The sequence below is a fragment of the Selaginella moellendorffii genome, unplaced genomic scaffold (assembly GCF_000143415.4).
Source record: "Selaginella moellendorffii unplaced genomic scaffold, v1.0 SELMOscaffold_43, whole genome shotgun sequence".
NCBI lineage: Eukaryota > Viridiplantae > Streptophyta > Lycopodiopsida > Selaginellales > Selaginellaceae > Selaginella > Selaginella moellendorffii.
In genome coordinates, this window is record NW_003314304.1 from 540,278 (window position 1) to 561,371 (window position 21,094).

Consider the following 21,094-nt stretch of genomic DNA (forward strand, 5'->3'; position numbering starts at 1 on the left):
GAATATTTACTAATTTTCTTTATATTGTTTTCTTAGCTATTTATGCATTGTCGAAGCTAAAAAATGTGGGCAATCTTGCAAGACCCATGACGATTGTAACAGAAGGATTGCATGTATGAACCATATATGTGATGATGATCCAGATTTACACACTCATATTTGTGGTGGTACACGAAAAAATGGACCACCTAGCACAGAAAGCCCAAATGTGCCAGAATTTTTTCCAGAATTTCCCCCTACGCATCCTCCTCCCCCTCCATCTTATAAAATGTATCCTCCACCTTCACCCTAGATGAGTGAATTTCTTTTTAATAAGCTATAAATCTAATAAATAAATAAACTGTGTAATTTATATTTACCTTAAGAATAAATTGAAAATAAATAGGCAAGAAAATCAAGAATTTACACTGAATAATTTTGTATTAATCATTAGAAATTAAAGCAGATGGAGATATCCTAACTCCAAATCAGATGGGTTCTAATAACCTTTATAAACAGTTATCTCAATTGCTCTATTAGGACTTTAAACAAATTTTTTATTTAAACAGGATTTTCTATTGTTGTACCACCTTGCGCATGAACTGACGATGTCCTGGTTTCCAAGAGATAACGATAACAAGCGAGAGGGCTCTACAGTTGATTGAGGGGAAATCGTACTTATTCCTTGACGGAGAAAAGAGCTACTAAAAGCTACGATTGTGCTTATACACACACAAGAGAGAGTTCCACCAAGTAAATCCACCCTCACCTCACGATCTTTGGAAGAAACCTTGGGTCTCAACTTTTTCTTTCTTAGTGGAAAGGAATGGCACGAATGACGAACTGGTGGTAGAAGGCTGCAAGGGCTGCTCCAATCAGAGGACCGACCCAGAAGATCCACTGCTTACACACAGACGATGCACCAACAAGTTAGAACTTAAAAGAAGAGCGAAAAATTCAAAGAGTAAAGTGATCTTACATGATCATCCCAGGCCTGGTCGCCATTGTAGATGACAGCCGAGCCGAGACTTCGCGCTGGGTTGATGCCCGTGCCAGTGATGGGGATCGTGGCAAGGTGGACGAGGAACACCGCAAACCCGATTGGAAGTGGAGCCAAAAGCTGTAGAAATCGCCAAAGTTTGTGAGCTTGGAACATATCTTAAATCTATCCATGAGGAGGAGAAGAGATAAGGAGAAGATAAGAGGAAGTACAGCAAGAAAAACTAGGAAAACCACACAAGAAGATAAGAAGAAGAAAAGCAAAACTTCATGAGAGGGGAATCAACCAAAGCTTTGGATGGAAGAAGAAACGTACCGGGACATGGGAGTCTCTGGCACTTCTCTTGGCATCAGTGGCGGAGAAGACCGTGTAGACGAGAACGAAGGTACCAACAATCTCAGCTCCAAGACCATCTCCAATGGTGTAGCCGTGGTGGACATAGTTGGCTCCTCCTCCCGCGGCGTTGAACTTTGCCTTTTGGAAGCCTTTGACGACTCCAGCCCCGCAAATCGCCCCCAGGCACTGCGCAACCATGTAGAGCAGCGTTCGAGGCAGCGACACCTTCCGAGCCAGGAAGAGGCCGAAAGTCACCGCGGGATTGATGTGTCCACCTGAAAAAAACAAAACATGTCAAGCTTTTAGCTATGGTTTCCAGTCTCGCACGAGAACTTTCGCTGGAACACTAGAACTCGCGAAACTTTAGCTAGAGCAGCACCAAAGTTTCGGGACAACACCACACCCGAGATAAAGTTTCGCAAGAACAAACTTTAGCTCGAACACCACACCTCACAGGAAACAAAAAAACTCATCTTGGTACCTGAGATTCCAGCAGTGCAGTAGACGAGAGCAAAGATCATGCCCCCAAAAGCCCACGCGATGCCCTGGATGCCCACTCCAAGGCAGCTGGTGCGATCGACATTTCCCACAACCGTGAGAATAGTGATGTAGAGAAAGAGGAAAGTGGCGAAGAACTCGGCTATGCCGGCGCGCCAAAAGGACCACGAGGAGAACTCGGACGGCTCGATGAGGCGCGTCGGGGGCGGCTCCACATAATCCTTCTCGGCCTGCGCCGAGGTTCCCAGCTCGCGCTCGGGGTACTTGGCCACACCAACATGGACGTCTTCCCTGTTACCCTCCATGGACGATGATCGATCCACCCAGGAGCTCTGGAGCAAGGAGAAAGAACTCTCGGACAAGCAAGAACTTCGAAGAGCTCCTCAAGACACCCGAGAGCTTAGAAGTGTCTGGAGAAAAGAAGAGAGATAAGGAAGGATACTGGTCGTAATCCTACTTACGCAACGCAAAGCAAAGCGTCTTTCTTTTAACGTAGAGGGAGAGGTCCCACTGTCCTATAGTGTTTCTTCCACAGTGTCTACTCCTCCATAGCCAAAAGCTCTCTTTTCTTTCTCTTTGCTTGGATGATCGCCTTGATGATAGCTCTCTCTACTTTTTCTTCTAGAGGACCACTAACTTTGCTTGGTACCACTAGAACTGGCCGAAAGGGAAATCTTATATACAAACCCAAAGTGGGGGGACCAAGGAAGGCCAAGCACACCGTCTTTCTACTGTCTTTAGCTTGTTCTATAGCGCGCGAAGAGAAAAAAAAAAAAAAGGAAGAGAGGAAGACACTACAGTGCTGGGCTTGGATCTATCCCTTTAGCCCTCTCGCCAGTAGCTCTGTAGAAGCCCAGAGCCATCAAAATCTCGCAATGGTCCACTCTCGCCGCCCCTCTCCTCCCATTCGTTAGACGGCCGTCTTTGTGTTTGGCATTTTAGCGTGATTACGCCCAAAACTTTAAATTCGAATCATAGAAACGAATATTCCACCACGACACCTTCATCTCGACCGTTGCTGGCTAACGGCCCGCATTTCTCGACAAGATGGGTTCCAGCTGGCCCGCCACCGGCCGTACGATCACTCCCAAAATTTCCTGGGGGCGTCGCGTCATGAGAGGAAAATAAAATAAAAAAGTCACCGGGCCCCGCCACCTGTCGCCATCGTGGCCCACTCGTACGTATATATCCGTTCAGCAAAATTGCAGCACGTGGCACAGCTGTGGCGCTCGCACCGTCCAACCAATGGCGAGCCTCCAGCGCTGCGAATATCCTATCCCACGGGCCTGGAAGATGCCAACCGCTGTTCAGCTGACCTCCTACTGTTATATATGTACAGTTCTTGTCTTCTTCTTCTGTACACGCGCGGCGAGCGAGCAATGCGAATAATCCCAGCTTCGTCAGTTCTTCTCTCTCGGCTTCTTTGGCAAATCCGATGGCCTCTTTGGAGGAGCGACGCTTCTGCTGGCCTGTCGAGATGATAGATCTGCGAGCTTAGAATCAGCGATGGATCGCAAAGGAAAAAGAACAAGGAGCCATAGAAAACGAAGCGAACCTGGTCTCTTGGAGTCGAACAACGAGCCTGACAAGAGCGCAAGAACTTCTTCTCTGCCCTTCCTCTTGGTCTCATTCGCGTCGATGTGTTTCCTAGCTGGACCCGATTGCTGCTGCTTTGATGAAGGAACGGGAGGCCTCTTGTCTTCGACTTTATTCTGCCTCTGATCTTCAACACTTTGCCTGTCGCGATTCTGTTCACAACTTTCAGGCCGAGTTTCCAAAACCGTGCTATCTACGGCTCGCCGGCCATCTCTCTGTCTGTTATCCTGCAAAACTTTGGCACCCCCCTCCGACTGGTTAGCCGACACCCGTCTACTGCTACTTCCATGCTCTCGATTGTCCAAACTTGCAGAAGCTCTTGCTTTCTTGTGGAGTTCCTGCTTGCAAGTGTCTGGAGCTTCGTCCAAAATCTTGATACCTCTCGGAGGTTTCGCCACTTCTTCACCTCTCTTCTGTTTTTTCTTGTCCCTGAAGCTTCCAGTTTGCTCTCCTGGTCTTTTCCTAGAGGACGTACCACCACCACCTTGCACCATCGGGTCCACGTCTCGGGTTATATTCTGGTCGCCCCGACAGTTAAACGCTTTGCTGTATGGCTTTTGTATTGGGTACACCGCCCCCCTTGACGTAGCATCTTCGAGTAGAGCAGCCCAAGCCCGATTGCTTCGAAGGGCCATGGCACTACCGATTATCCACAAGGAGAACCTCGGACGAGTTAGCGCCACGTTCATCCGCCGGATATCCGCTACAAAGCCGATGCCTTTTGGTTCCAAAGAGGCCCGCACGGTAGAGAGAATGAGAATATCCACCTCCCGACCTTGAAAGCCATCGATGGTGTTGAACTCCAAAATCGATGAAATTTTCTCGCCGAAACGTTGGAAAGCTCGCTTCAGCATATTGAGCTGCTGCTTATAAGGAGTAATCACTCCTATGCGTCCAGGTTGGATCTCTTGAGGATACCTGCAGATCTCACTCATTATTTCTATCCATGCATTATACCACAAACGCAAATATACTTCGCTTGGAACCGTTCATACAGCTTGACCGCGACGTCAACTTCGTCCACGTTTCCAACTGATGACCCGCCAGCCCTCTCTTGTCCATCGATGACGTCGAAGAAGGTGTATGGTCGAAAAAACCTGTGATAGGAAAACTTCAAGATGTGAAGAAGTTTAAATGTTTATCACCTGTCATTGTGAAAGCTTGCGCGTCTCTTGTCCCCCAAAACGCTCGCTCCATCGACGAGCTGATTGTTGTAAAAATACGAAGATGGAAACTTTCGAATGTCCGGATGCATTCGGTACTGTAAAGCATCCCAAATTTAACAGAATGTTGCAACGAAACATACCATGCCGAATTTTACCTGTGTACTAAGCATCGTCACCGGATAGCCGTTCTTCTGGAAGCGTTCAAACATGCTGCGCTCGTAGCATACGCTGCTTGCCGCTTGTGATAAGACTGTTGCTGGAAGCTGCTTGGGATCTCCTACCTGATCATAAAGCAAAAAAACTTGTTATTACAGGCAAGCAATGACAAAAAACCAGTACCAGGACACATCTTCCGTGATTGCCTCCCAGAAACTGTAAGGGAATCAAACTAGCTGGTTCCAGCGCCTGTGTAAGAACAGAAAACACTTAGAGAACCCCGTCTGACTGCTTACTTTACCTGTCCAGCTTCGTCAATCACAACAGCATCGAAAAAGAGTTCAGTATCCTTTTCCGAGGTATCCATGCACGCAGCATATACATCTCCTCCACAGCCACCCAGTGTCGTCAACACAATGTCGGCGTCCCGGATGTTCTGGTTTTTCAGCTTTCTTCTCCTCTCCTTGCTGATCTCGAAAGTCTTTCTAGATTTACGAATATCCAGATTAAGATCGTTCTTCTGCTGCTCCAACTGCGTCAGCTTTGCCATCAGCGAGTCGTCATGAACACCTTCAGACTTCCGACGAAGAATCTCATTTATCTTTTCTGTGACCTGTTCCAGCTTGGAAACCAGTTCCTGAGCAGAATCCTCCTGGCTAGTGTCGGCGTCCTCTTTGATGAGCGTGTCGATAAAAACCGGCACTGAATCAGGATGCACCAGTCTTGCATTCCCAGTACGCACAAGTTTGGGCCTGTAAAGCTGGCCTGTTGGACTGTATATCTCACGAAGTCGACCAACTAGCTCGTCGACAGCTGCATTTGACTGTGCACAAACAAGAACCCTCGCCTTTGCCTTCGTCGGGGCAAGTTGATCACGTTCAATCTGCTTTGCATAAGCCATCGCTTGCCAGGAGCTAGCAACCGCTGCATGGTGGCTAAGTCTCTGATTTCCAGAAGTACGGCAAACGTCCTCGTTGCTTTCACGACTATGTAATAGTGCGCTGACAATAGCAACTATAGTTCGGGTCTTTCCTGTACCTGCAAACACACATATGTTACAACCAAAAGAAAACAAAGCTTTCCTCACCTGGTGGCCCCTGAACTAGAGAGATTTCGTGCTGATCTTTCCGGCTATCTCCTAAGCTGGCTTTTATAGCTGATAATTGACTCTCATTGTAATCTTCTTTGAGCTTTCGCCACAGTTTCTCCGGTAGCGGAACAGGTCTACCTGAATGCTGATCAGACGCGGCGGGTGACAGTATAGCTTCCAATAATGGCGAAGATGACAGTGCAGAGACGGCCTGAAATTCCCGAACTTGCGGCGTGATGTTCATGAGCCGAGTTATGTGCCATGTACTGCGAATGTGAAGCACGCTCTTTAACTTAAAAAGCTTCTCGTTGTTTGGAGGCAAGAAGAGCTTCGCACTGAAAACATCTTTATCTCGACGATCCACCTGCGTTTGCCGAATGTGAGCAAAACAATGCAAAAGAGAACACGAAAGTACCTTTCCCAGTAGATGCACGCTCCCTGGGCATTCTAGAAAAGGCTTCTTGCTTATAAGCAGCAAATCGTTCTCAGTGCAAGCTGAAGATGCACCGACTTTTCCAGCTTCTGACTTAAACCGTGCCACGTGAAGGTTGTCAACACGTTCCAAGCTCATAAGATGAACCATCCCCACTTTCTCTGTATCATCTGCGTTAAACTCGTCGCGAGCACGATGAAGTTGTGCTCGAAACTCCTCTATGAGTAGCGGCCGAAAGACTTCCATGTACTGCTCAACGTTTCTAAAACTCAGGGGAACCTTCACCAGGTCAGGCGGGTCTTCGTTGTCAGCAAACAGGTCCAGACTTAAGATCCGCATAAGCCACTCGTCCATCTTCGGTGGCGGAGGTTTTCCTGGACGACGTTTGTTTCTTGGCAAAATTGAAGGTTTCAGCTGTGCATCGGGTACAGGCATGTCGATCTTCATCAGCTTCCGTCTCTCTTTTGGTGCTGTTGACATTAAAGGTGCACGCTGCTTCTTGGAAACCTCATCCTCACTAACGAGATCATTGAGAAGTTTGCTCATGTCGTCAGCATTTTTCGCTTCAGCTGGTAACACCGGTTCAATCGGCCTTTGCTGCTTCCGCTCAGCAGGGCTAACTTGGTGCACCTGTTGTATAGGCTTAGCTTGCTTCTCCATCTCGACGGGCTTGGTTGGTGGTTCCATAGTCGTAAGTTGCTGCTCAGACATACGCAAGGACAAAGATAGATCATGCTGGCGCAAACGGCTGAACTTTACCTGTGGTTGCGAAGCGAGCTTGTTCAAGTTTTTGCCCAAAAGGTTCCGGATATCCATCTCTCCGTGACTTTGACGAGGCTCATACTGCTTCTGTTTGTTTAAGTCCTCTCTTCTATGCAGAGTTTGGCTTGCCACCTTTCGTACCGCAGGCCTTTTATGTTGACGTCCTGAAGGCCCTGGTTCAGCTTGGACATCGGGCCCCTTCTTAGAAACAACCGGCTTTGCCTCCTCATCGCTACTGAGAAGTACAACTTCCGCCCCTGCCTTAGTATCGGACTTCAGACTTTCGAGTTCATGTGCATTGGATGAAAACAATAAGAGTAGCCTCTCCCTCTCCTCGTTCTCTAGCACAGAGCCTGGAAACGTAAGAAAAATGTCAGAATGTTGGATAGCTTGAGTACAGAAAAATAAAACCTGGTTGTAGTAACTCTTTAATTTCTTTACTCTGAGATACTCCCCCACGAGCTAGATCTTCTAGTATAGATACAAGTGCCTCGATATAACGCCTGCGAATGCTGGGAAAAGGTGTGCTGCTCCATGCAAGAAGACTTCGGAACCAGGAAGGACTGTCCATATTAGAGCTTACATTCCACAGCTTCAGTTCAGCCGACGGTATCGTGTACTTGAAAACTAGTGGAAGCAGATCGAATAAACGAGAGCAACTTGCCTAAGAAAACATATGAACAATATATGTTGTGAAAAGGCCGGATTACCTCGTATCCAGTGACTGGGAGACATTGTTGTCCGTGAATGATGGCGTTTACTAGTGATGGCCACAGCAAAGTAGAGAGCTTCCGAGAAAATACTTGCGAGCCAAAACTAAGAAACCTTGTCCCAAGAAAATAAACGTGTTGTCGCGACGAACAATGTCCATAAGGCTCAACGCTTAACTGCAAAAATTGATCAGGACTCGTGACAAAATCTTACGGAATGAACTTACAAACTTGACAGCATGACTGAATCCGCGGATAATGTAGTCTAGCGCTTCCTCACTTTTGCAAAAGAAATGAATCACAGAATCAAGGCCGTTATCCTTGGAAAACTGTTGAAGTATATCTTTGGCCACCATACGCAAATCCTAAAGAGATTAATGAGAAGAAACTCAGACAGGCAACTAGATCTTACCACAGATGAGTTCATCAGCAGCAAAATAAAGCACTCGGCCATCGTCGGCTCCCATTGCCAGTCAACGAAAATTCCATCAGCCCGGAATTTATGTCCAAACGAATCTGTGCATCTACAGACAAATATCAAAAAATTAAAAAGCGTGACAAATTGAGCCTAAATACCTTTTGAAGACATTGATCAACATCCGGAAATTACTGCTAGCTTTCATGGCATTAAGACATCCTTTACCATCGCTCCCATCATCACACCCCGTCGGAATTTGCCAGTGCAGTGAAGCAGAGAAAGCTGCAGAACCTGTTGTAGCCGCCACATTGACTTCAAAAATGGATAAACGTGAAGCTGCCCAGAGAAAAGCCTTCAAGAGCGAAGATGAAAAAACGGAAGGCGCTGTAGTTTCCAACGCTCCAATCCATATAAGAGGGACGCAGTACCAGTTATCACTTTCTGATTCAACTTGTTGAATGAAGCTCTGCCAGGAAAATCCTTCCGCACCCGCGTCTTCTTCTTTCGACGGCCGTACTTTGCAATACAAAGCGGATAAGGCAGCAGCATCCGCAACGAGTAAAATACCGGTAAGATTTAGAGCAGATTGACGATATTGCAGAGGTAGCTCAGTGTCCTTAATAGATGCTAGTAACGAAGGACCCCTGCGACGAGGTCAAAACGAAGAAAACAAAAGAAAAAAAAAAAAGACGTACCAGAAATGTGCACAATCGAACGGAGGCAAAGGCGGCTCCATCTTGTAACTCCGTGCCACAATATCGAATGCAACCTGTCATTACTTGAGAATGATAAAGTAAGAAAACACGTCGATTTTCGAACCTTTGAGCCAAGTTTCTTGGTCAACGGGCTAAAGTTGCTGCTAAATGGCACTTGTTGAAGAAGAAAATAGAGAAGATACCGCCGTTGCCTTTCATACTGTCCGTCTTGAAGGGCCTCTAAAGACTGAATTTCCCCTGCTATTAGAAAGGTTGGGGGATTTAGAAAGGCAACAGTACCTGTAGGAAGAACTCAAAAATATCAAAAACTTCCTTGTGGATTTTTTCATCTTTAACATGAAAGCACTGGCTGAGAAGAGTGTTCCGCAATACGGAAGGAGTAAAAGAGCTTTTTAGCCACAGTTTCAATCCTGGCCACAGAGGTTAGCACAAGAACAAAACCACAGAATGTTTGTACCGAGAACTTTCAGGAGTGTTTTAAGGCAGCAGAGGGCGTTCCAGAAAACGGTGCTGCCACTTTCACTCACGTAGTTGAGAACGACACCGAGGAATAATGGATAACTTTCCATGATACCGTCTTCAATCGCGGGTGCTTCGAGGCGATGCAATCTATCTTGACAGAGAGAAATGAATGAAACAGTTAACAATGATCATGAGACAAAGTTCAACTTACATGCTCTTTAGCCCCTGCCACAGAGACTCAAAGGTCACTCCCACGATGGCATTTACAGGTGATGGTGATTCCAGAAACTTCATACGTTTTTCGAGGAGTGGCTGAACAACTTCCAGTTCTTCGGCGTTTTTGAAGGGTTCCAGTGTCGTCGCAAGGTTATAGGCGACTCCTCGTACCACTTGGCTGCTGTGAAATAGTAGCGCACACAAGCCCTGAGAAGAGCGTAAGTTGAAAGAACTAAAAAAAAAAACACAGTGCCGGATACTCTCACATACCGGATACTTTCTGTCCGTGGCGAATTGGAGCTCGTGAGTGTCGGAGACGTAGCGCATGAACTGGACAAGACCTTCGTTCAGGTCGGAGTCATCGAGAAGCTCAGGATACATAAAAAGCTGCAAAAGAAAGAGTGAGAAAAGAAGAACAGGGACAAAGAATGAAAAATTCACCTCGTAGAGGAGACATGCAACGCTTCTTTCATCACCGGTCTTGACAGAGCTTTGCATGGACGAGATCACTCTCTGCTTGTCAAGTGTCAGCAACACGGCAAGGATCGGCTTGACGACAGCGTCCATGTACTCATTCCGATAGTGTTCTTTCACCTGGTAGTACTGGACGACGCAGCTCGTGCAAACACTGAGCTCGGAAGAAAGCCTCTTCCAGAGCACTTTGATCGAGAGATTTTCATCCGCGCTCTTGAAATATGCGTGAAACGTCTCGAGCAGCGGCATCGAGACGTCCCGGTGATGGCACCAGCAATGCCGATCCGCCGGGAGCTTCTTGAGGAACTCAAACGCATCGGCGAACCTGAGGCGATTTCAAAGGGGGAGTGAAAGGGGCCGCATTCTTCGACAAAATCACACGCCGTACCAGGATTCCTTGAGGCGCCGGTACCGATCGTCATCCTCCTCCTCCTCGATCGTCTTCCAGCGCTTTAGCAGCTCGGCCTCCCGCGCTCCATCCCCTCCTCTCATAGGATGGATTACTCGAGCCCTAAAACCCTAAAGGTTTAACACGGAGTTTAATTCAATGGCATTTTAAACAAAACCACAGCTTATATCAAACGCGCGCTTCGCGCAGCTAGAAAGCCTTCTGTGAACGCCGTGTTCTTGAACATAACCTGGGAGGACGCTACACTGTTAGCAAGATAGAACGGCATGAAAGGAAAGAAAAAGAACGAACAAGAGATGCTTACCAAGAGATTTTCCAGCTCCGGTTTTACTCCCTTTTCGATCGCCTCCCAAGTCTCCTTGTCCGATTTCTCCAGAGCTTTAGACGCGATTGTGCTCAAGATTAGCGATGATAGAGCCTCTGTACTCGCAAAGTCTGTTCTCCTGGACTCGTCGCCTGGTTTTAAGAACTCGGGAGAATGCAAAACCAAGAGAATTCGAAGAGTTTTGCTCTTACCTCTTACAATCGCAGCAGGCTTTTCTTTTGATTTTGATTCGCTGGACGGTTTTCTCAATTCGCTGCCAGTTCCATCTGCCGCTGTGAAGTCAGTATTGAGAAAACTATGAACTCAGTGTTACTTGGCATCCCTTCCGTTGATGACTCCTTTTTACTTGGAACATAGACGGAAAGATCTGCTTGGTCTTTTCCAGCTTGAAGAGCAGCCTAGAGCAAGTATGAAGATCATCACTCCGATTCAAACTCAAGCTCACCTCCAGATCAACGTAGATAGGAGTTTTGCCGATCGATTCTAGGAACTGTTCCAGCGAAGCCCGAGTCACGGCTATAATACAGAAGGAAGAGATAGTTCCTGAGATGCAGAGAGAACTTAGGAAAACTTACCGATGCTTAGTTCATCAGCGACAGGAAAGATGAGTCGTGATGAGGTCTCGAACTTTTCATCCAGTAGTAGAACTATAGAGCTGCTCAAAACCAAGTCAGGGGGATTGAAAAGCACCATCGCCAAAAACAGTGTAGCCGCTCATACCTTTCAGTGGTGAGAACAAATGGCGAAACAAGCGTTGGAGGAACTCCCAGTAACTCCACAACATTTTCCTCTGGAGCAAATCGAACTCCGCCCTTCCCAACGCCAAGACGAATGCTCAGTGCTTCAAAAGGAAAGAAAAAAAAATCACAGTGAGCACGCAAAAAAACGCGAGCATTTTCTCACCTTTGAGGTCCAAGTTTGTCGACTGCTTGCAAGAGATGAGAAACATTCTACTCTTCTTGTCCTGGAAAATCCCCGCATCAAGGAGACCAAAACTTCATAAAAGACGACACATACTTTGAGAAGGAGATTTTTCGTGCCCGAGTCATTGCTCGCTGCCTAGAAGCATTACCCAGTCGGAATATTGCCACTATACCACAAATGCCACCATACCTTGTCACCGCTCGCTCGAGAGATCTCCTCCAAAGAAATCCCTCGCCCCTGACAATCCAACTGAAGCCCAGCACTGCGGTAAAACCATCACATACCTTGAGGAGCTCCAAAAGCGCCATGGACAATAGGGCTTTTGGAAGAATATTCTCAAGAGGTTTGGTCCCAAACTTTACTGAGGTGCCCGGAAAGGTCAGGTATGTGACAAACTTCAGTTTCTCATGAGAGACGATAGCCAAATTGTTTATAGATAAACTTCTAAATTTGTTGCTAGGGGTAAATACAAATGAAAAGTTGAAATAGATGCAGCTTTCTTAGTATGTTCTGCAAACATGCTGAGAAAGTGGTAAATTATCTTGGGATATGCAAAATATACTTAGCAATTACATCCTTAATTAGGTTGCTGATATAGATAGATAGATAGATAAATAGATTGTTTTATAATCTAAATTTATACGTGATATATTTAGCCAATATACCGATCTATAATTAAAATAAAAATTATGTGTAAATTATTTATATCAGAAATGGGTAATATGTTAAAAATTGCATCAGCACGTTTTTAAATTTTGAATTAAGTGAAACAGGTATAATTATACTTTATCTCGGTAAAAAACGCAATTATTTACCTTCAATATTTTTAGGGTTCTTCCGAAGGAGTGCCACGATCAGTTGGCAATTCCAAAGATATTACACACTGGATCCTTGTCTGGACGCGCTTCAACCTTCGCGGGTTCTCCTATTCTCGGATTTGTCTGCGCATGAGGCCTAGATAACCTTGCCGAGCTCGCATTCTTTCCAGGTAAACATTCAAAGATGGTGTTCTTTGCGAGATTTCTAGCTCTAGCATGTCTTGTGGCGATTGCTGTGGCCGATCCAGCGGCACCTCCTCCAGGAAATTAGTATGCATCAATGCTTCCTCATTGCTTCTCTCTATGTTTATGTTGATCGTAGGAGTTTTTTTTCTTTCGAATGCTAAACTTTGTTTCTCTGGGTGGATTCCAGCGCGTACCTCCGGGTGAGAGGCCGTGGCAAGCAGCTCTACGCTTGCAATGCTGCGTCCAAGTCCTGGGAGTTCGACGTTGCTTGGGCGGATTTGTTCTACACCTCGGACAAGAACTATACGCGGCGAATTGGAGTCCACTATTTCCTCCAGTTTCCAGATGCCAAAGGTGGACGACCGTCCTGGTCGCTGTTTAGAAATCCTGGAGATCCAGACTCTGCGACTCCATCGCTCACAGTCACAGGTACCTTGTCGCTTGTTCTATCTTTTGCTGTGCTTTGTGGTTTTTATATGTTTTTTCTTTCGTTGTTTTCTGCCAGGCAAAGTGCTGGACAAAACTCCATCAGCCGGAAACATCGATGCACTGCTCCTCCAAGTTACTTCTTTCAGTGGACACACAGGCATTTCTTATATCCAGCGATATCCAGTGAGTGGAGGAGTGGCTCCTGCGGCCAACCTTTGCACCAAAGCGGGAGACACTCTAGCCGTGGACTACGAGAGCGAGTACGCATTCTTCACCCAGCTCAGGAGGCCTGCCGCTTCGGGCCTTTCAAACGCAACAAGCAACAGTACCAAGGTCGTGGCATCCTACTTTGGCGAGGGATACCAGCTCTACACTTACGAGAATTCTTCCTGGGTTCTAAAGGGAGCCTCGGCCTCCCTGAGCTCTGTTCCCGGAGGAGAGATTGTTGGGAGTCACTATTTCCTTCCTCGAGCTGATGCGAGCGGCGGACAGCCGACTTGGACCATCTACTCTCCGACTTACAGTCGTGTGACTGGCAAAGTGACCGAGAAAGTTTCAAACGACAACTCGAGTGTTCCGGTGCTTCGTCTAGAGAGGACCAGCAGCAGCGGAGAGCCGTAAGTTTTCTATCTGCGAGTTAAGATTCTAAGAGTTTCCACTTTCAGGGAAGGAATAGCGCGTGCTACGAGGATCGAGCGGTTGTCCACGCGTGGAGGTTTGCCACCCATCAATCCTGGCAAAAATGGTGAAAGATTTAGATCGCCATACACATCAATCTACTGGTTCTATGCGTGAGAACTTGACAGGTTTCACTGACAGAAGAAATAAGACCTTACTGTGTTGTTCCATTCGATTTTTCTAATCCAAACTTGCGTTTCACATTCACAAAGATGGTGCCGAGCTAGCTCGACGAGAACTTCCTCATGGAAGACGAGCTAGAGAGCACGTACGAAGCAGAGACCTCGGGCTCCAGTTGGAGCGTCCTCTCGGCCGCAACCGAGGCCTGCCGCTCGCTCCCGTCGCAAACTTTGTTGCTCGAGTCGAGCAGGATCGTCCAAGGCACGGGACCGGGCTCAAACGGCATGACATCGACGAGCTCCTGCGCTAGCTGAAGCTGCCCCGACCGTCCCAGCAGATCCACCACGCACACAAAGTGATCCACGCTCGGCCTCAAACCAAAGTCCTCCTGCATGCTCCGGAAGAGCTCGAGTCCTCTACTCAGCATTCCGGCATGGCTACAGACCGAGAGCACGCTCACAAACACGATTTCGTCCGCCGCAGCGCCGCCCTCCAACAGCATGAGCTCGAAAGTCCGGATGGCCGCCTGGGACTCGCCAGCTTGAGCATAGGCCGAGACCATGGCGTCGTAAGAAGCTACGTCCCTCTGGAGTGGAGGGATTTGCCAGAAGACAGCCTCGGCACTGGGCAGTGATCCACACTTCGTGAACATCTGGACGAGAGCAGTGTCAAGCTTCTGAGAGTGGAGGCTCGCCTGGATGATCTCCTCGTGGACAAGCTTGGCTTCTCCGAGAGAAGTGACCCCATTGACGAGGCCGACGAAGGTGACATGGTTGGCTTGCACGCCTTCCAAGTCCATTCCAGCGAGAGCTTGGATGGCCTCGCGGCAGTGGTGGTTCTCTCCAAAGGCCGTGATCATCGCAGTCCAGCAAACAGCGTCGCGGAGGCTCGCTCGGGTTTGATCGAAGACTGTGACGGCGTCCACCAGGCTGCGGCATTTCCCATACATGCTCACCAGCGAGACCTGGATGCGTTGGTCGCGGTCGAGGCCTCGATCGATGACCTCGACGTGGAGCGCTCGTCCGGTTTCGAGCTCGCCAGCATCAGCGCAGGCTCCCAGCGCTGCGATGAAAGTTATCTCGTTTGGTTTGATCCTCTCGAGCTGCATGGTTTTCAGCAGCTCCAGAGCTCGGTGAGGATGGCCATTGAGATTAAACGCCGAGAGCATCGAGTTCCAAGTGACGATGTTTCGTCTCGTTGCGGGCATGGAATCAAACACTTGCTTTGCACGAAATGCTTCTCCATTTTGGGCATATGCAGTGATCATAGCGTTCCAAGCCATTTCATCCTTGTCCAGGATTACATCAAAGATCTTCCTTGCCTTTTCGACAAGACCATTGTGAGAAAACGCTTGCAGCATTGTAGTTTGAGCGACTAAGTCCTTCTCAGGCATGAGAGCAAACATCCTCTCCGCATTTGCAATTTCTCCGGCTTTGGCATACGCAGTGATCATCACAGTGTAGACGTGAATGTTTGGTTTCTCCATCGCATCAAACAAGCGCTTCGCTTCTTCCAGCCGGTTGTGCGCTGCGTAAGCCGATATCAGAGCACCCCAAGAAACCGGATTTCTCTCAGGCATCCTATCAAACAACTCTTTCGCACGATCAAATTCCCCTTTCTGGGCAAGTGCGGTAACCATCACAGTCCATGCCACTACATTCTTCTCGGGCATTCGATCAAACAGTTCCTGGGCTTGATCCAGGTTCCCATCAGCGGCGTAGCGTTTTATCATCACGACCCATGAGACAGGATCTCTCTTGGGCATCATTTCGAACCACGCTCGAGCGTCGTCCAAGGTTCCATTCTGGGCAATTGCCGAGAGCATAATCGTCCACGAGAAGACATTGGGTCGGCGGATGCGATCGAAGGCCAATCTGGCCCTTTCCATGTCCCCGCATCTCCCGTAGCTCTGGACGACGAGATTGGCAAGGAAAACATTCGTGCTATGGCGGCTGCTCAAGACCCTGTCGTGAATCTCGTGAATTTCTTTCACCCGGTGGGATTGCCCGGCAGATCGTAGCAGCCCAGCAAAGAAAGAAACCTCTCCCCGATCACCTCTCAAGTCACCACAAGAGACCTTTAGTGGAAAGGAAGCACAAAGAGAGAAGATCATACATAGCTACCTTTTGTGAAACTGAGTTCCAAGAATTAGGGTTTGATAGGGTTTAGCAAAGGATTAGTTGTAGAACTCCCAATGAAAGTGGAGAAGATTTTATTCTCTTCCAACACCAACAATCTAGAGTATGAAGTACTTGGGGAAAAGGAGCATGGATGTTTTTGGGTAAAACAATTCAAGCTCACCAAGCTGTGATTCATCTTTGTCAAACCTCTCTCTGGATTTGTGAGTTTCTATGGTAAAAACAATGCCAAAAAGCCTGTGGAGGAGTTGGAGTTGAAATACATCAATCCTCTGGACTATGAAAAACCTTTTAAAGTCGGCCAGCTTTCCAAGACACTTGTCCTTGGAAAGTAGGCCGACTTTAAATTGCAATTGTTCCATCCAATCTCCCGTATTACAATTCTGGTTGTGGGGCAATATCTGCCAGTGGTTATTGACGATGACCAGGACAAGCCTAACCGAGAGTTGACCATCAGATAATTTGATGTGAAGAACGAGGGGAAATGCTAAGGCCTCAATGCAAGCTGATAGTTTTTAAAAGGGCTTCCACTCGTCACTTAGAGCGTGAGGAATTTGATCTCCAACAGATAGGATTTAACTGTAATATTTTAATAAACTGAATTTAAATTTTTTTAGCGCTTAACAGTTTGTACAAAGAGTTTTTTTTTTTTTTTTTGTGCAATAGGACAAAACAAATATGTGGCTATTAGGCTTCAAGCCACAACGTAGAATTCTCACCACTAAATATTACCCCAATATATTCATCTTTTGGACTGTATGGTTCATATTTCCAATCATACAAATAATGAAAGACAAGACGTAGAGGAAAGAACAATGTCCAATTCAGCCCATAAGTACTGGTACATCAAACGATCCATCAAAACTTCCTCTTTGAAAAGTTTCTTCTTTTTTCATGGGCTCTCTCTCGAAACTTCACGTTGTTCTTATCCCAGTTCCAGCACAGGGACATGTCGTTCCAATCATCTATCTCGCCCGGAAGCTCGCGCTCCTCGGAGTCACTGTGACCATCATCAACGTTGATAGCATCCACGAAACCTTGCAGCAATCCTGGAAGAGAGAGGACAATCCTGTGAGTAATGGCCACAACATTCGCCTCGAGTCCATCTCTATGGACTTGCGAGTTCCCAATGGCTTCGACGAGAAGAACTTCGACGCGCAGGCCGCCTTCTGCGAGGCCATCTTCCGAATGGAGGATCCACTCGCGGAGCTCTTGTCCCGGATCGATCGAGACGGCCCCAGAGTCGCGTGTGTCGTCTCGGACTTTTACCATCTCAGTGCTCCACACGCTGCAAAGAAGGCTGGATTGGCTGGAGCGAGCTTTTGGCCGGGAAACGCTGCTTGGGCTGCCATCGAATTCCACGTTCCAAAGCTCCTGGAGATGGGAGACGTTCCTGTCAAAGGTGAAGCTTTGATTGATCTAGAAGTGTGTTCTAAGAAAACTTGGGATTTCTATGGTGCCAGCGGGAGATGAAAAGCTGATTTCTTACATCCCTGGAATGGAGCTAAGATCGCAAGACATTCCACTCTTCATGCACGACGGAGAATTCGAGAAGAACGGGGAAGAACAATCACTGTATCGCTCCAAGAGGATCGCACTGGATTCTTGGTTTCTGATAAACTCTGTCCACGACATCGAGCCGCGAATTTTCGAAGCGATGAGGGAAGGATTCGGGGAGAATTTCGTGCCGGTTGGACCATTGTTTCCTCTCAAGGGAGAGGCGATCGATTCGACTGGATTGCAAGAGGTAAACCTGAGAACTCCGGATGAATCTTGTCTTCCATGGCTAGACAAGCGTGATCGTGGTTCGGTCCTCTATGTTTCGTTTGGAAGCATCTCCTTCATGACTGCCAAGCAATTCGAGGAGATCGCGCTGGGATTGGAGGCAAGCAAGGTTTCTTTCCTCTGGGTGATACGATCAAACTCTGTTCTTGGCATGGACGAGGAGTTCTACAAAGGTTTCGTGAGCAGGACTGGCGGGAGAGGATTGTTCGTGAGATGGGCGCCGCAGCTAGAGATCTTGCAGCACGAAGCAACAGGGGCTTTTCTCACTCACTGCGGATGGAACTCCATGCTTGAGAGCTTGGCGTGTGGAGTGCCAATGCTGGGGTGGCCATCTATGTTTGAGCAAAACACGAATGCCAAGCTGGTGCTGGAAGGCGAGGGCGTGGGAGTGGCATTCTCGAGATCTGGAGGGAAGGATGGATTTGCGCCGAGAGAAGAGGTGGAAGAGAAAGTGAGGGCGATCATGGAGGGAGAGCAAGGCAGGAGATTGAAAGCCAGGGCGATGGAGATTCGAGAATTGGCTGTCAAGGCTGCTTCTCCCGGAGGTTCTTCTCACACGAACCTCAAGAAATTCGTGGAGAGCCTTGCCTCGTAAAGAAGATCTTCGCGGGGATACCGATCAAAAACGCTGTCGCGGCAACGATCATGATCGTCGCCTATGGCCAAGAGGGCGACGGGGATTCCGCTAAGCAGGTGTTTGATCGTGCCTTGCCCAGAATCTCCTTTGCTGGAACGCGATGCTCACAGCATATGCGCAGAACGTGCATTTGCATTAATTGAAGCTTCTCTTTGATACCATGCCCGAGAAAGATGTGATCTCTTGGACCGCAATGCTACAAAAACAATACCTAGTTTGATAGATGCCGAGAATGTTTTTGCAACTAAATGGAATTTAGCAACCTGGACTGCTATGGGTCATGTAAATGCCCAAGTCAGGAATATGGAAAAGTTGAGGACACGATACTAGAGAAAAATCTAGTGTTGTGGAACTCTCTCATTGCAGGATTTGCTCACAATGGATCTATCGAGAAGGCGGAGAAGCTCTTTCTCGAGATGCCTGAGTGGGATCTCATGTCTGTGAATGCTCTAATCTCTACTCATGGCAATGTCAATTGAGTGCAAGTTATTTTGGATTCCACTCCTTTGGTGAGCACCATGCTCTAGAACACGATCCTGGTGGCCTACAGTGACAATGATTGCATCATCAAGGCCAAGACCATCTTTGATTATGAGGTGGAGCAGTGGAATCTCATGTTGTGGAACTCAATGGTCTTGGTAGTTGAGTGGCAATCATGATGTAGCCTAGCAGTTGTTCAATGTGATGCTCAAATGAGATATGGTATTTTGCCACTCAATCCTTACGCAATAAGATCTAAGTATCCCAAGACTTGATTATAAAAGAGATTTAATATATAATTTATTAAGATTTAAATATAGAAAGAAAGAGCCCATAAATAAGAGTCTACCCATTAAATACTGAAGAAAACAGCCCATAAATAAAAGTGCATCCAATCCCTTTAGTTACTTATAATAACTTTTTTCTGCATCATCATCAATTCTTTTTATGCCTCCTTTTATATTGGGATTGTGGGGAAGACTTATACCATATATTTAAGAAAACTTCCAAAGCTTCCAACTTTAGAAATTCTAGATGACTATAATCTACAAAATAGATGTAATTAATCACAACACCATTTTATGGGTAATAGAGTTAAAATGGGACTTGTATTGCTAATAGAGTTTAAAATCAATACCCAAGAAACATGTAATAAATTTGCTTATTTACAAAGTTGGGTATGATATTAATGAAACTATCACACCTAGGCAAAATGTATCCTATATGCTTGCTATCAAGAAATCTATCATGCATGTTTTTGTACATCATAACTTAGAAAATAAATAGTTTAGAAGTTTTATAAAATATAAAATACCTACTTATTTTTCAGGCTTGCCTAACACTGACACCACCAAGATCCATAATGCACTTGGAGAGAATGATTTAAAATGAACTTTCATTGCATACATTATAAATTTATACATTAAGTTGGGGTTATTTAGCAGAAGGAAAATGATATGGCTAACTTCAAGTAGAAGTATTTTTGACAAAAAGATATGTATCATGCATGTTGTCATTGGTCTAATTCTCAACTTTCCCATTAATATATGAAAAACTATCTAGAAAGTTGAAGAAAATGAAGTCTGAGCAAAGTTTTTTGTATCTTTCAACACGAACAGTTAAACTAGTGTTATATATCTATATGTATGTCATTGTCATGAAAGATGTCAACAATCTATTATAAAAGGCCACTAAAGACACCCATAGTGCTTTGGTGTGCTATTGGGGAAACAAAGCAAATCTATAAAAAAGCTAAGTGAATGAAAAAATAATAAATAAAATACTATTATTATATAGTATATTATTAATGAGAGTTCTTTTAACTCCTCATCATAAGCATCTCGTCAAACATGAATGAAACTACTATAAAAAATCATTGCTATAAAACACATATGTCCCCTTTTGGTTTGTAAAAGTAAGTTTTAAAATTGATATAATATTTTTTGAACTTTTCGATTATTGTTATTTATTGGTGGAACTTATTCCAGATTTTAACCATCTAGTGATGGAACTAATGCCTGATTTTAGTTATCTGATAGTGGAATATAGGTTTAATTTAGAGCTTCCTCATCCTCATTTTCATCATTGTTGACATCACCATCATTACCAGCATTAATAACTTCTTCCTAGTCTAATGTAAAGGTCTCTTTCCCAAGGCATTCTAATTCTCAAACACAATCTATCTATCATGCCTTTTAAACTCTTATAAATATTATTAAATATATTCTTCTATCGTTTATACCCTTTGCAATAAGTCAAGTGTAAATTGGTGTCTCAAATGGCACACCTTTATATCAAAGAAGATAATATATTTAGGAAAGATCCTAAAAATTTTATTATACTTTTAAACTATATATCATATGAAATAAAGCTGGCTATAGTGTTGTTTTACTTCTAGACTTATTTAGCAACCACCCCTTTGTGATCCCTTCCAAATATGCATTGACACATGTGTTGAAGAACATGAAAATGACATTTAGATCATCATTAATGTGTAGTGTCAAAAACTTCTCATTTTCACCTATAGTTTGTATGGAGTGGGATTTGAGTTTGAAGGCCTTGGTGTGAGACACAAATCGTAAGCCCTAAAGTGGAGCCGAAAGGGCACCACATGGTGGCGGCCGAAGCGAAAGCCAAACAAGCATAACACGTTG

General features: G+C 46.0%; 6 protein-coding genes across 8 annotated transcripts; 2 read left to right on the forward strand and 4 right to left on the reverse strand.

Moving 5' to 3' along the window:
* Positions 1–515: 515 nt before the first annotated feature.
* Positions 516–2,562, reverse strand: LOC9649629 (aquaporin PIP1-1). Its single transcript, XM_024685105.1, has 4 exons — positions 1,797–2,562; positions 1,295–1,590; positions 959–1,099; positions 516–879 (listed from the first exon to the last, which is right to left on the reverse strand). Exons 1-4 carry the CDS (start codon positions 2,116–2,118, stop codon positions 793–795), a joined length of 846 nt encoding a protein of 281 aa, XP_024540873.1. The 5' UTR covers positions 2,119–2,562; the 3' UTR covers positions 516–792.
* A 198-nt stretch (positions 2,563–2,760) lies between these two features.
* LOC9647084 lies at positions 2,761–10,525 on the reverse strand. Of its 3 annotated transcripts, XM_024685103.1 has the most exons (23): positions 10,401–10,525; positions 9,980–10,337; positions 9,809–9,925; positions 9,534–9,745; positions 9,318–9,469; positions 9,140–9,270; positions 8,964–9,086; positions 8,840–8,913; positions 8,303–8,788; positions 8,139–8,250; positions 7,954–8,091; positions 7,727–7,903; positions 7,428–7,680; positions 7,014–7,369; positions 6,237–6,953; positions 5,819–6,185; positions 5,033–5,769; positions 4,915–4,980; positions 4,731–4,856; positions 4,555–4,670; positions 4,384–4,506; positions 3,369–4,327; positions 2,761–3,299 (listed from the first exon to the last, which is right to left on the reverse strand). In XM_024685103.1, exons 1-23 carry the CDS (start codon positions 10,502–10,504, stop codon positions 3,214–3,216), a joined length of 6,090 nt encoding a protein of 2,029 aa, XP_024540871.1. In that variant the 5' UTR covers positions 10,505–10,525; the 3' UTR covers positions 2,761–3,213. The 3 variants fall into 3 exon arrangements, with proteins under 3 accessions (XP_024540871.1, XP_024540870.1, XP_024540869.1); XM_024685102.1 differs by having other exon boundaries at positions 2,761–4,327; positions 8,142–8,250; XM_024685101.1 differs by having other exon boundaries at positions 2,761–4,327.
* An 11-nt stretch (positions 10,526–10,536) lies between these two features.
* Positions 10,537–12,031, reverse strand: LOC112349895. Its single transcript, XM_024685106.1, has 11 exons — positions 11,955–12,031; positions 11,860–11,907; positions 11,764–11,805; positions 11,650–11,710; positions 11,467–11,587; positions 11,322–11,401; positions 11,192–11,262; positions 11,060–11,144; positions 10,938–11,012; positions 10,726–10,877; positions 10,537–10,650 (listed from the first exon to the last, which is right to left on the reverse strand). The coding sequence occupies exons 1-11, from the start codon at positions 11,976–11,978 to the stop codon at positions 10,585–10,587; spliced, it is 825 nt and encodes a 274-aa protein (XP_024540874.1). The 5' UTR covers positions 11,979–12,031; the 3' UTR covers positions 10,537–10,584.
* On the forward strand, positions 11,977–13,724 carry LOC9647085. The gene is made up of 3 exons (XM_024684947.1): positions 11,977–12,053; positions 12,862–13,103; positions 13,180–13,724. The coding sequence occupies exons 1-3, from the start codon at positions 11,977–11,979 to the stop codon at positions 13,722–13,724; spliced, it is 864 nt and encodes a 287-aa protein (XP_024540715.1).
* A 280-nt stretch (positions 13,725–14,004) lies between these two features.
* On the reverse strand, positions 14,005–16,014 carry LOC112349826 (pentatricopeptide repeat-containing protein At1g09410, mitochondrial-like). The gene has a single exon (XM_024684948.1). It carries the CDS (start codon positions 16,012–16,014, stop codon positions 14,005–14,007), a length of 2,010 nt encoding a protein of 669 aa, XP_024540716.1.
* Positions 16,015–16,899: 885 nt separating this feature from the next.
* Positions 16,900–18,748, forward strand: LOC9649630 (UDP-glycosyltransferase 85A3). Its single transcript, XM_002979894.2, has 2 exons — positions 16,900–17,441; positions 17,503–18,748. The coding sequence occupies exons 1-2, from the start codon at positions 16,934–16,936 to the stop codon at positions 18,417–18,419; spliced, it is 1,425 nt and encodes a 474-aa protein (XP_002979940.1). The 5' UTR covers positions 16,900–16,933; the 3' UTR covers positions 18,420–18,748.
* The last annotated feature ends 2,346 nt before the right edge of the window (positions 18,749–21,094 follow it).